Source organism: Ambystoma mexicanum, chromosome 6q, assembly GCF_040938575.1.
Source record: "Ambystoma mexicanum isolate Mex_15411 chromosome 6q, UKY_AmexF1_1, whole genome shotgun sequence".
NCBI lineage: Eukaryota > Metazoa > Chordata > Amphibia > Caudata > Ambystomatidae > Ambystoma > Ambystoma mexicanum.
Window position 1 is genome coordinate 1,034,234,339 of NC_090937.1, and position 14,508 is coordinate 1,034,248,846.

The 14,508-nt window shown below is 47.9% G+C and overlaps 1 protein-coding gene across 5 annotated transcripts in view; it reads right to left on the reverse strand.

Moving 5' to 3' along the window:
- Positions 1-14,508, reverse strand: part of PCM1 (pericentriolar material 1) — a 2,166,942-nt gene that overhangs the window by 1,088,239 nt on the left and 1,064,195 nt on the right. For all 5 annotated transcript variants that reach the window (XM_069631563.1, XM_069631561.1, XM_069631564.1 and 2 more), the window contains one exon: positions 1,179-1,324. In XM_069631563.1, the coding sequence (XP_069487664.1) occupies positions 1,179-1,324 (146 nt within the window). The remainder of the gene's footprint in view (positions 1-1,178; positions 1,325-14,508) is intronic.

The window sequence follows — 14,508 nt, forward strand, 5'->3', positions numbered from 1 at the left end:
GTTCTAGCTCCTGAGTTGGCTGCCTGCAGTCCCTTTGCTTCTTCCAGGCTACAGTCCCTTTGTTCTTTGCCTGTAGTCCCTGATGTTCGGGTCCATAGTCCCCTAGTCTTTCGATTCTGTCTGTGTTTTTTCTTAATTCTAGTCCATGGTTCTCAGTCTACATTCCAATCCAGTCCTCTAACTAGATTCTTGATCTACAGTTCTCTTGTTTATTCCCTTGCTGCTTCTTTTCTGTATTGAGCATTCCGTATTTGGACTTCATGTTCTTTCCTTGGATACAACTGAGAAGGATTGCGTTATTGCGCTTGCTCTCACTTGTGCTTATGTAATTCCTTTGTCCACAGATTGGCTGCTAGATTTTCGAGCAGGCAATCTGTCTCTTTCCTCTGTCAAGTGATTGTACTGCCCATTATGCTATATTAGTTCAATGTTAACTCCTGTTTCAAGAAGCCGTTACTATTCTATTCCTGCTGGGCCAAAACAGGCAACAATCTCATTAGTATTGATTCAATTGTTCAGGTCTTGCAGTCCAGACAAAGAAAGCCTCTCTTTTCGATGAGGATTCAGAGTGAGGCACTGTAATAGTAACTGGTTGAGAAGGCTAGAGCCACTCCAGACATTGTGAGAAATCCAGCAACTGTTCTGTATATACTCACAGCAGGAACCAAACCAGTTTTCTTAGATGTATTAACTGCCTTTTTCAGTTCACTCCCTTTGCTGCTATCTATACTCCCAGCCTATTCTCTTGTGTGTGCAGGCATCCTTGGGTTTCTTATATACCATTCACTCTCGTTCGCATTGGGATACCAACCCCCTCTCAGGCCTCTGACAGACACACAAAACTAGTTCCTCTGGTCTGAACTCATGAACAATTCGGGTGTTATATCTTGCCTCCTTCTCTCTCCTACCAATAAGCACACCTCCCTCCTTTCTTCCAGGATGTAGCATCAACAGCCTGCCAAAAAAGAACATGTGATATACAAGACAACTTTACATTACACTTACAGGCCTCTGTGCAAAGTGCCCTGGTGATCTGAAGCTCTAACGATTTCCTAAAGGCTATTAATCCGTGGACATAGGCCCATTATAAGGAATCACTGGTGTACTAAACAGTATGAAAATGTGCAACAAAAGGCGTTTAAGAAATCAATGTACCCACTTCAGCAGTGATTACATACCTTTGAACGTTGTTTTGCTGCCAAGTAAGTTGGGTATAGCATTGGTTTAACTGATGCATTATGAGGTGGACTTGTGGCGAGCCAACATTGCTAGGCATCACACTGTAGGGACTAGTAAGTAGATTCTGTAGTAAATACGAGAGGGTCTGCAGATGGGAAGAGCAAACAGATTATACAGTCACACATTTTGAATTCAGAACAAAAGGGTTATGAAACAAATGTGCCCAACAGTAAAACTAAAATCAAGAAGCGGGATGGCCATGCACAGGGATGGGAGAAAGAACCTTCCTAAGATGTTCATGAGATCAGTGCAAAAACAGTCACTGAAGCCCCTCTGCCTACAAGACCAATGGGGGCAGAAGGAATCTTGCCGGCATCCAAGGAACCAACAATTTCTTAATGAATTGATCCAATCATCTCACAAAGCATATACAAAATGTGGCAATGAAGGGCAGCTCACTGAGCCGCAAGCAAAACACATTTTCACAATTTTGTCCCTACAGAACAGCATGAAAATGCAAATTAGCAAACCATTAATAGTTCAAAGGAATACAGGGACCAACACAGTCAGCAAACAATGTGGTTTGTGAGGACAATAAGTAATCCACAGACTGTGGCTGTTCAAGGTCTTCCATGAAGATGCACCAAACATGGTTCACTGTTTAATAAACATATTATTTTATTTAGCCCTCCAGGTGTACAGAAAATATAATATATAATGCAGTTTCTCTTGTCCTGCCTTTTTTCAAATTAAAGTCCATTATGCATTCAACATCAGTGCCTGCTTTTGTTTTAATGGTTTTGCTGAGTGTGATCCACTGCACGCTTATTTGTGCCTTTTTCTGCGATATAGAGCTAGATATATATATATATATACACACATACATACACACACACACCAAGGGTTGAATAGAACGTTGATCCAAAAGAAAACAATGAGTCAATACCTTGATTAGGCTAACAGTCATTTATTTTGCAGATCTGCTAAATGAACCCAACCAACCCCTTCCGCATTCCTGAGAGCACACTAACAGGGTGGGCTGTTTTTTCATTTCTTTTCCCTGCTCTTCACTTTCGCTGACCCCTGCCCTACTCACAGTGTAGCATTTAGGCCTTGAAGATTGCAATGTGTGTGGGAGTTGAACATCCACATGCCTTTGAGCAAACCTACAAATCAGCTACAGAAAGGCACAGATAACGTGGTATCTGCAGGAGGGGCTATGTAAGATGTAATGCCATGATGTTTTTCAAATGCTTGTTTCATCTCTGTCAACCAGACGAAGCCCTTTCGGGTGAAACGCGTAGTTGTTTTTGTTCTCTCCTGAGCAACTTGTCCACTGTACTTAACAAATAAAGGACGTTTTGATGGAGATCCTTTTTTGACGTATCTGGATGATTTTTATGATTGAGGAAGAGTGCCGTCCAGGAAGCGGTATTCCGCTTTCATTTTCTATCTTTTTTGTTTCTATATATATATATATATATACACACACACCAAGGGTTGAATAGACCGTTGATCCAAAAGAAAACAATGAGTCGATACCTTGATTAGGCTAACAGTCATTTATTTTGCAGATCTGCTAAATGAACCCAACCAACCCCTTCCGCATTCCTGAGAGCACACTAACAGGGTGGGCTGTTTTTTCATGTCTTTTCCCTGCTCTTCACTTTCGCTGACCCCTGCCCTACTCACAGTGTAGCATTTAGGCCTTGAAGATTGCAATGTGTGTGGGAGTTGAACATCCACATGCCTTTGAGCAAACCTACAAATCAGCTACAGAAAGGCACAGATAACAGGGTATCTGCAGGTGGGGCTATGTAAGATGTAATGCCATGATGTTTTTCAAATGCTTGTTTCATCTCTGTCTGAGGAAGTGAAGACATTCCATGAAATCTCACAAAAATGCTAAATAAATGACTTTGCTAGCCTATTCAAGGTATTGACTCTTTCTTCTGGACCGTAGTCATATTTCTGATGCTTGTATCTGCTTATATTAACATGCTTTGCATAGGCCAACATCTAGTGGAAGTTGCAGAGTATTGCACATTAAGTTCGAAGTTCAAAAAGGGACGTAGACACGGCACAACTAATACTATCCCTAGTGTGATGTACCCTGTACCCATGATCCCTCACCTATCAGGCTCCCTCAGATTATTTGTTTCTGACAAGAGGGAGTGTATGTTGTAAGCTTGAAGTGTAAGTAGACACCATGAGTGGTGAAAGATCTATGCTTTTTTCTTTTTCCCAGGCCACCTTCTACTCCAAGAGGGGAGGAAGGCGGATACAAGCATCAGAAATAAGATAATTGGTTAGTGAGCAGTTCTAGTAGAAGGAGGTGGGTTATTAGAACGTACCGCTGCAAAGAGATGTTTCAGCACTGCTTGATACGGATATCATAGATGAGGAATCCGTGGGAGGAAAGAATCCATTAGAAACCTAATTGAGGGGCTGCCTTTCTCTGGTTCACCACCCTCTCTCTGAGTGGACCAAAAGCACATTACTTGTATTTGAAAGCTTTTCAGGAATTCAGTTTATGTCTCCAGCTCACCCTTCCAGGACGTATAAGCTTCTTGCAGGTGATACATTCTTGTGGTCCAGCATGGACCTGCCGACTCGACTTGAATGGCCGCTTTGCTTTGGTCTTCCACCATCTGTGCGTATCTTTGATTCTCGATCCGGATTGGGCTCCTAGCTCTCGGCCGGGGTTTTCTCCCTTGCTGTATTCTTTTCGCATATACAACCCTCCAAGGTCTTTTTGTTTTGTGCCGGCTCCTGATGACCCCCTCTTAGGGTGGCAGTTTCAGATTCACTCCCTTAGGCTATTTAGTTTATCTTCTGGTTTCTAGTAACCCCTTCTACCGGATGGGACTGTATCGCCTCCTCTTTGAATATTCTCCTTAAGTTCTGCTTTCTCTTAAACCCTAGCAGGGCATTGTATTCTTTTTCACCCCTTTGGCCTGTTAATTTGGCTCAAGTCTCTGACAGCGAACAGGGTCTTTCTTCACTTCCCTCTTTGTGTTGGTTTCGTTCCCTTTTGGAAAGCTCTGGAGGTCAGCCACCCTCCTCCCTTTCCTCAACGTGAACCGCGTGCCTCCACAGTGTTTGTGAGGGTAAGGTGGCTGCCCGGATCCAGTCGGAACCATTCCTCTCAGGTCGTCTGTTAGTTGCGGTTCCCCCTTCAGTCTGGCATTGTGATTCAAACATTCCTGGGTGCCTAGTCAGCAGCAGTTCAGTCTCCCTCCACCAGAGACCTCAGAGTTTGGGACTCTTAGCCCTCCTGGGCTCGGCAGACCCTTCATCCATCACATACAGTATGTGGTCCAATTTCCAGCCTCTATTGGCTCAGCACTGAAGTCTAGGTTCTGGCTGTGTGCAGCGTTGCTCAGGATGGACCTCTTCCTGCTCTGGCTTGGTTATCCAGCAACTCCTCCTCCACATATAGGAGTCTCTGGCCTTCTGGGCCTATCCATGCAATGTGAGGCACAAGACCACTGGTCCTGCGGGCGAGGCATCAAAGAGGGGTCAGCAGCACAGCCAGGCACATTTAAAGGTGCCACTACATTGTCATGATCAGTTCCTCTATAGGTTGAAAACACTTGGGACATTAGTATTAAGTGATATGTTGTAGACATGTTCACTGTGCAGTCCTTGTCCTGTAAGACTGGGGGTAATTCCCCTCGGTGACATCACGCTTGTCCAGTCTCCTAGGGAGTGTTTTGCATAGCAGACTCACCTCCCTAGTTTCAAAGGGGTTCGCTCCCCGTTGGGGAGAAGGGACAAATTCCCTGGATTCGTCTCAGAGGCCACCCTGTTTCTGGTAAACGGAGAAGACACAGAGGTTAGCCAAAACCCAATCAAGGTAAGATAGTAGAGCAGTCAAGGCTTAGTCTCAGGAAAAGGGAGAGAGTGGTCTCGGGCTATAATGTGTCTACACAGAGCAACACCAATAATTCTGATTTGCCAATAAGTATATAAAAACACTTTGTATTAGGCCTTTAGGATACACATTAATCCTATACAAAAATCACAGGTTTGTATTGCCACACACAACCAGATATACACATTCAACAATAGAATAGAATTGCATATGAATCAATTACCAGTCCAATACAGGCGAATAGTCGGAGGCAAAAGAAAAGTAGGCAGAACGAACACAAGAACACTTCCCTCAACCTTTAATAATCCAACTCTTAGATGATATGTGGACGTGTGCCCAAAAGTCACAAGTTCAAAAATATAGTTTATTCAGGTGAGTATTTCAAAAGGATGCAGGGGGCTGTGGTGGTGCTTTTAGAAAGTTTTCAAAGTAAGGTTAAGTATTTAGTGAAGTTAAAATTAGTACTCATCTGAATCCAGTTCACTATGATAGGCCTAGGAAAAGATCCGTAACCTGGGTCTCACCACCACAGATCAAGTCAGAGTGAGGTACGGTCAGGACTTTATGCGTGGGTCAACGGGAATTGAAACAGGCATGTTAGCTCTTCCCCCGGACTCAGATTCTTCGAGATAACACTAAAGTTCTTCCAGAATCTGTTGGTGACACAATCTTCTGCACTTGGTTAGGGTGTAGAAGGCCCAAGGGTTGCAAGTGCAGAGGTCACTTTTCTTGTCGGGAGTCAGTAACGTTGCATAACTAACTGTTCCAGTCAGTTTCCAGAAGACACCAAACAATGAAAGATGAAGACTTCTGGTGCACAGACCCTCTCAGGAAACATCACGGAACTGAAAGTGTTGCCACAAAGGCCACCTTGGTCAGGCAGCAACAGGCAATCGCACACCAGCAAGGCCAGAAGCATCCCTAGCAGGGTTTCCCTTGAAGGAAGATGGGGAAAATGCAGGAGCAAGCAACTTGTGAAATAAGCTGAAGATCTGCAAAATGCCATGCCTTTGCTTGGAACGACTATGGCTTCAGCAAGGTAGCCCAGAAGAGACCTGATCAGTCCAATGGGCGGTGCAGGGGTTCTTCCGAAGGCATGGCAATTAGAATCATTACCATTGGTCGAAGAACTAAGGGACCTTTTAGATCAGGCAGAGGAGCAGGTCTCCACCGGGTCAATCACTGGAGTTGATGCTGTTAAGTTGTAGGGGGTCATCATGAGTCATTTTGGTTCCAACTAAGATCTGATTAACATTTGCAGGAGCCCTCCATTTATCCAAGATGCAGGCTGGAAGCAAGCCGAAATCCACAGATGGTAAGGATCTGCTTCATCCAAAAGGCCCAGGGTTGTCCAATCCTGGACAACCGCTGGACATCACATACATCCAGCAACATACTTTTGAGCACCAGAGGATGTTGACTTGGACCAGACAGTCCAAGTCTCCTCTGGTTCACACACACACAGTCTCCATGCCTGCGAAAACTGCAGCTTTCCCGGGGAAAGGGATTTCCAAATAAAGCATTTCCTGACCAGACAACGTAGAAACTGGCCCAAAGAAAAAGCGCAGATCTTGTGACATGGCCACTTTAGGGTGCTAGCAATCTTTAGTAGGCATTTGCGGTAGATGCAAAAGTGCAGTAGAAAAAGATCAGAAAAACAAAAGTTGTAAATTATCCAGACAGTACCTTAAAATTAGGTGATGTGTGCAATTGTGAAAAATACAAATTATAAAGAGATAGTCTCATAATACTGACAGTGTTGGAGACGATCAGGTACCCCCATCAGAATGTGAAAAACAGTAAGGGAAGTAAAACGGAAGGCTTTACTGATCTCCAAAAAGTCAGGACAGGGTTCAAAACAAGCTAAAAGAATGGGGTTCCACAGAAACCTATGTAGAGAACGGTGCAAAGGGAAAATCTTTCTTAAAGTTTAACCTGCTTCCTGCCCTTAAGTGAACAGATTTTCCATATATGGTAAGCCCCTTTGCCAGCTTTTGCGGCACACATGGCGGTCAATGTGTGGCGCTGGATGTGGAGACTTGGTCTGTCTGGAACCAGTCCACATTCATGTCAAAGTGTGTATGTTGCTGGGCAGATGCAGTAGGGTCTATCCAGGAATGGACTGCCGATCCTTGTTATTGTGGAGTGGAGGCAACACTAGCCCAGAGTCTGGAAAACAAGGGGACTCCTACAGCCATTCTCCAGATCAACTTTGGAGCTAAGTCCTCAACGAAGGAGAGCAGCCCACTGAATATCCGGATCTCATGAGTTGGAAGCTTGCCAGCAGAATTGCCCGGTGAAGCACAGTTCCTCTGTAGATCTCATGAAGGCCATGATCAGTGCTTTAACCCCTGGACTGGTGGGAACAACCAGTCCAGGGCTCTGCTTGATGATCCAGCCTATGGAGGTGCTCAGAAGAGTCACAGAATCCTCCTGTGGTTATCCAGATGGTGTTCTAGGCCACTTCGCTGCACCAGTCACCGCTCAGAGTTAAACATAGGGACCCTGAAGATCATCTTTTTGCAAAAACTGAGGAATTTCCCTGAAGGTGTAGGTCTCCAACACAAATGGTGTCTTTTCAAGGACCAGTTTCCTCTGTTTCCACCACAAGGGTCGACTTCAGTTTCTTCACTGTTTGCCACTGGCATTGCATCCTTGCATTCCTCCGAGGTAATCGACAGAGTGGTGGTTCAACATTCAGCGTGCCCCAAGTTTCCAGAACTGGTACATCAGAGCCTGGAACTGAGAACTACATGGACCGTATAACCAGATGCCTGAAGTGAGCTATGCACATGAGGCACCTGGCTTCCTCCAATGGAACCAGGGAACAGCTCCAGCAGGACCAGCAAGCTCAGGCACTCCTACAGTAGTTCCTGAGTGAATAAGAGTACAGGGGATGAGTTAACATCAGTTTTGACCCCTTCCCCAGCCTCTATAGGATTATATGGGCCAAAGGTCCTAGCCTTACCTCTCCCTTGCCAAGCCCTGAATGGTGTTCGGGTCTGGTATCCACCACTGGGCCTCACGCAAGGTGCTTGCAATGAAAGAGGGCTTGTTAAAGTCGCTCCTCTTGTTTATATTGAACTTTGGAACACTTACTACTTGTTGGCTCAAGTAACCATTTGTTCAACTCCCTAAAGCGACATGAAGCCTCCAGAAAAGACATATATAGGAACCTGCAACTTTAAAGGGCGCTAGGTCTCTTCTTCTATAGCTGGGGAAGGACTTAGAATCTTAGAAGGTTGGATAACCTTCCCCAGAATCAAAGCAGGATTTTTAAACACATTTTCAGATAAGAACAACAAGTTACTCTCTTACCTGGTAACGTTCTTTCGATGGGATGGTCCGACGACGTATTCCATATCAATGACATGTAATCACCACAGCTGTGCTGCTTCGGAAAATCTTCGGCGTCTGCGTCCTGCGTCGATGACATTGATACTCCGCCCTCAAGGACCTCCTCCGATGGCCTACGTCACTGGATATTATAAGTAGGACACACGACGCCCGTACCCTCAGTTGTAGTTTTTTCCCCCAGAACGTGTGGCACCAGTCTTCTGCCAGTCTGACACACAAAGCCTTGCGGAAATATAAGCTGCAATCGCATAAGAAATTCTGTAGCTTGGAAGGCAGGGAGGGAGCGATCTGGAATAAGTCGTCGGACCATCCCATCGAAAGAACGTTACCAGGTAAGAGAGTAACTTGTTCTTCGAGGGGATTGGGTCCTCCGACGTATTCCATATCTATGACAGGCTTCCAAAGCAGTACCAATGCAAGGAGGTGGGAAAAGAATTTAGAAAACAGAAATTCAGAATGCCCAATCAAAGTAGTAAAGGATCGCCTTTCCAAAGGCCAGATCCTGCCCACGGATGGAATCGAGGGAGTAGTGACGTACAAAAGTATGTACCGAAGCCCAGGTGGCTGCATCACAAATGTTATGAATAGGAACACCCCTCTGTAGGGCAGAAGAGGCAGCCATACCCCTGGTAGAATGGGCCCGCAAGCCGACCGGTGGGTCCTTAGCCGCTAAGCGGTAACACTCAGAGATAGCCAAAATAATCCAGCGAGACAGTCGGTTTCTTCACAGCTTGTCCCGAACGCTTTCCAGCTTAACCAATGAAGAGTTGATTGTCCACTCTGACCCGGGACATGCGTGAAATATAAAAGCTTAACACTCTCCTAGGATCAAGCCGTGGAGCCTCTCCTCTGCCTTACCAGGATGTGGAGGAGGATAAAACGCTGGAAGAACAACCTTCTGGCCTAAATAAAATTCTTAGGGAGAATTCTCTGTTTAGGCTGAATTTCCTAACCAAGTGAGTCCCCCAGCAGCTTTGCTGGATTTTTGGGGTTTATTTTTTTCTCCTGCCAAGAGTGAGACACTTTTACCCTCACTCTTGGACATGATTTGAGTGTATCTCTTTGATTCTATATGTGTTTAATCGGCTATGGGGTCTTTTACTCCATAGGGCTTCATGTGTTTTTGTGATGTGTGTTACGTAGCACCCTCAGTGTAGTAACACAGGGGTGTCATAGTGACCCCCCAGTATAGACTCCATACCCTGGGACGGACTACTGTCTCCCAGGGCATGTAAAGTCACCATTGACTTTACTAGTCTCAAATTCTGAACAGAACCAGTACCAGCCACCATATTGTGGATGTACTGGCCGGGGCAATTCGATTGCCCCGGGGTCTGTAAGTCGAGGGGGCACGTCTCCGTCCCCCCTGATCGAGTTTTGGCTGGTGGCAGTGGATACTACTTTTTATATTCAACCGCGAATATTTTCCTATGGGATTTCCCATTGTTCGAGGCTACCAACTTTAATTATTTAATTCCTATAGCCTCGAACATACCGCCGGTTTATTTATTAAATATTAATTCTCCGGTTGGTATTTTTTGCCAGAACTCTGTTCTAAAATGGCTTTTATGTTCGCTTCTGTGACTCCAACCCAAGTTGAGCCCTTTGTTCCACTTTCTGGCGGGCTTCTCCACAGAAGACCTCCAAAGTGGTGCCACTCTGTCTGGGGTACTTAGGAGGGGTGGAGGGGGATTTAGGCACCCTGGACTGAGTTGCCTAGGCAACTCAAGTCGCACTCCGTCCTGATTGGCCGGCTCACCACTTAGCATGTTTGAGTGACAGCTAGGCTGAGTGAATGGGGGTTTTCTGCATAAAAGCAGGGCTTTGGGGACTGGAACTTCAGAAGTCGCCACAGGACGTAAGAATCCGACGAGGGAGAAGCTGAGCCGACCTGCTACGACGACACCACCGGTGGAGCCCTGCTGAACCATCTCACCACTTTTCCCAACGACAGATCTCCAGCCCGGAGAGTCTTCTTCCTTCGACTGGTGGGGATAACCAGTCTGCTTCCTTTTTCGCTTCCTGGAACATCTCGTGGCCGCCTTGCCTGTGCCAAGCACCCCGGCAACCGGGATACCACGTTTTACCACTACCGCGAATCAGAGGGTAGTACCTTTAACCGGAAAACTCTGCGGCTGGTTTCTTCCCTGGTAGTGCAACGACCTTCACCTTTCCTCCACGTCAAGATCTCCTCTTCCTCTGGAGGACGCCGCGACTTGCACCCGCTGCCAGGAACAATTGCCCCCGCTGGAGGATCCTTTCCACATAAGGTACCGTGTTGCGCCTGGCTTCCCTTGCAACCGACTGTACGGGGTAGATTTAGCCCCCGGCTTTCGACCCTGGGTTAGCCTGGGACACCCTGACTAAACTTTTCTGAGCCTAACTAAAACCTTTCCGAACTCCCTGCAAGACTTTTTAAGCCTGTTGTCATTGTGTGATCTTGGGTGCATTTGTGCCCTGCTCTCTACCAGAGTGGGCCTGGCCTATGGACATTGGCTCACAAGTAAATTTTGACTTTCCTGCCTTGCTTAAGAGTTCCTAAGTATTAGTGTGGTGTATTTTGCTACATTCTGCCTTTTTCCCTCCCTTTTTTCGTTAACTTATTGGAGTGCCATCTATAGTTAAGCGCTCACCTCTGTTTGGAAATAAGTGGTGTTAACTAAGACTTGTCTGATAAGGAATAAGGAGTGTATATATAATAACTGTGTTTAGAGTGATTTACAATAATAGTGCTGGAGTGTTTCAATAAGTGCGTTTTTAAATAAATAATTATATACCTTGTTACCAAAGCTCTGGTCAGTGTTTGCTTGTGCTATTGTATCTGAGTGCCTATTGTGTATACTTTGCTTACTGCCTAACTCTTCTTGAGGGAAGTCTGACTGCTCAGCCACAGCTACCAGGTAAATCTGGGTGGTACAGACTGCTACCAAGTGGGTTTACTGCCAAACACCTGTAGTCTTAAATATTTTGCAGTGGTCCCAGAGGGAACTGCACTAATACCATTAATCATGTCCAAGAATGGGAGAAAAAGAGTCTCACTCTTGGAAGGAGGAAAAAAACAAACTCCAGAAATCCAGCAAAGCTGCTGGGGGACTCACTAGGTTAGGAAATTCAGCCTAAAGACAGAATTCTCCCTAACAATCGGCACATGAAAATAAGCGTCTTTGAGGTCGAGAGACACCAACCAGTCGTGAATTTGAAGGGCCTGGAGGACTTGAGAGAGAGTAACCATCTTGAACTTGTCCTTCCTGAGGAGTTTGTTCAAACCGCGCAAGTCCATGATGGGTCTCAATCCCCCGTCTTTCTTGGAAATAAAAAAATAAGGGGAATACCATCCCTTGTTCCTCTCCGCTACAGGCACCAGTTCTATGACGCCCTTCTCCAGCAGGGATTGAATTTCCTACGCAAGGAGTGGATCCGGACTCTTCAAAGAGATTCCCAGGTGGATTGTCTTGAGGTCTCTGCCGGAAAGGAAGACAGTAGCCGTGGGTTATGATCTCCAGACCCCACGCATCTGAAGTAATGGCGCGCCATTCTGCAAGATGCTGCGCCAGCCTTCCGCCAACCGGTGAATCATGGGACATGGCCTCAGGACTGAGCTGAAGCGACTGCGGCGTTGCCTTAGGGCAAAGAGGCAACAGCCCGAGCGGCCTTGGCACCTCGAGTACCTTGTTTTCACCTCTGGCACTCCTACGGTGGCCCTTTTGACTGGCAGCTCCTCTCACTTTACCAAAGGATGAGTAATAACGAAAGGAACCTCCCCTCCATTGCTGTCCCTTAGGACGAAAAGGCGGAGGTTGGCGAACTGCAGCGCCCAACGACTTCGCTGCAGCTTTGGAGGTCTGCAACCTCTCAAGGCTCTCGTCAGCCTTGCTGCCAAAAAGATGTTCCCCGTCAAAGGGCATGTTGAGGAGCCGGGCCTGCACATCAGGAGCAAACCCCGACTTCTGCAACCATGCAAACCTGCGTATCACGGTGCTCGCCATGGACCGGCTGATGCAATCTGCCATGTCCAAACCCGACTGAACGGCCTCACACATGGCATCCTTGCCATCCTGAACCATGGCAAGGAAACCCTCCCGTTCGTCCCCTTCGGGAATATGTTCAGCCGCTAAGGGAATACAGTTCCACAGAGTGTGCGTGAAACGTGACAAGGCACATATGGAGTTGGCCGCCTGAAGCGCCATACCCCCTGAAGTAAACATTTTCTTCGCCCAGCCGTCAAAACGCTTGTCGTCCCTATCAGGAGGGATTGTAGGATACGACGCCCGCTTTGCCAGGGCCGTAGCAGCCTGCACCACCAAACTCTCCGGAGTGGGGTGCTTGGTCAAGTAGCAGGGGTCGCTACTGGCTGTGCGGTATTTTTGCGGCAAAGACTTGCCCACTGCCGGGAGACTCTCCGGAGCAGTCCAAGCCGCCGCCATCCTCCTTTGTAGAGCCATTTGGAACGCCAGTACCGGGTCAGTTGGTGGACCTTGGTCGAGGATATCCGTAAGGTCATCCTGAAGAAAATCCCCTGGGGGAGCAGACCATCCCAAGTACTCGGTGACCCTGGATATAAGGCGCCGGTACGAGGAGTCGGCATGAGTGCCAGGCTCAGGCCTACAAAACTCCACCTCCGGAGAGGTGTCCAGCCCACTGGCATCGTGCAGGGACTGGCGCAGGTCCTCAATTTGGCTATGTCCTGTGAGAATCTCGTCCGGCACCGTATCCGGAACCATGCCATCATCAGACCCATCATCCACCTCTGAAATAAACTCAAAATGGCGGTAAGAAGGCACAGAATGTGGAACAAAGCCATGCTTGACCTTTGCCAGAGCCTTCCTAGGTGGTTCCTCCGAGCCCCTGGGCACCCCCATCGAAACAGCCTCGAAAGGCGTTGAGTGAATCGGCGTCAACGCCGAAAACGGCACCGACAGCATCGATGGCATCGACACAGGCCTCGAGGCCGGAGCCCCGAGAGTGTCCCTCGACAGCCTGGGCGTCAATGACTTCTTCGGAGGCAGGGCCTCGAAGGAGTCCGTCGACGACCTCGGCGCCACCGGCATCAACGTCTTCCTCGAAGACACCACAGGTGCACACGGTCTCGAGCGCGTCGAGGACCGGGACCTAGAACAGGCATGACGAGAATGATTCCCCTTGTCCGAGCGGGACCTCTCCCGCGAATCGTGCCGACCACCCGAGCCCGAAGGCGTGCGAGCGGTGTCTCTCGACCGATCACGACCGACTCCACTCGAAGGCGCGGGCGGACCAGTGCCCTGCGATTCGAGAATCGCCAACATTTTCTTCCCGAAGGAAGACCATTCCTCCGGCGTCGCATGCTTGGTGCGGTAAGCGACCCGCCGACGGGCAGAGTCCTCGGATGAAGACAGGGAAGGCGACCGATGACGGCGCTTCTGGGAGTGCCTCAAAGAGGCAGAGGAGTGGTGGGACCGACTCCGGGACCGAGACCCACTGGACTTCCGACGATGACGCGGCGAGTCACCCCTCGAATCGTCCGTCGAAAGTCCCGCATACATCGACTTCCGTGGCTTGAACACCTTACCTACCGATAACTCCTTCTTACGCTCCCGCAAGGCTTTGGACGTGAGCGACTGGCAGTCGACACAGTCATCCGTGTCATGGGCCTCCCCGAGGCACCAGAGGCAGGCATTGTGCGAGTCCGTTACCGACATCTTGGACCCACAGTCCCTGCACTTCTTAAAGCCCGGACGCGGTGTGGAAGACTAGGTAGACATCTTCACGAAGAAATACTAAACAATACGAGCAGGTTCGAAGAACCGAGAAAGAACAGAACTCTCAAGAGTCGAGGCGCGCCGAGATCTCCGAAGCGAACACGTTCACGGAAAAAACGGAACTGAGGCTGCGGGCGTCGTGCGTCCTACCTATAACATCCAGTGATGTCAGCCGTCGGAGGAGGTCCTTGAGGGCGGCGTATTGACGTCATCGACGGAGGGTGCAGACGCCAAAGATTTTCCGAAGCAGCACAGCTGTGGTGATTACATATCAGAGATATGGAATACGTCGGAGGACCCAATCCCCTTGAAAGTTCCTTTTCGTAACCAAGTTTTCATCATGAAGTACTTCTTAGTCAA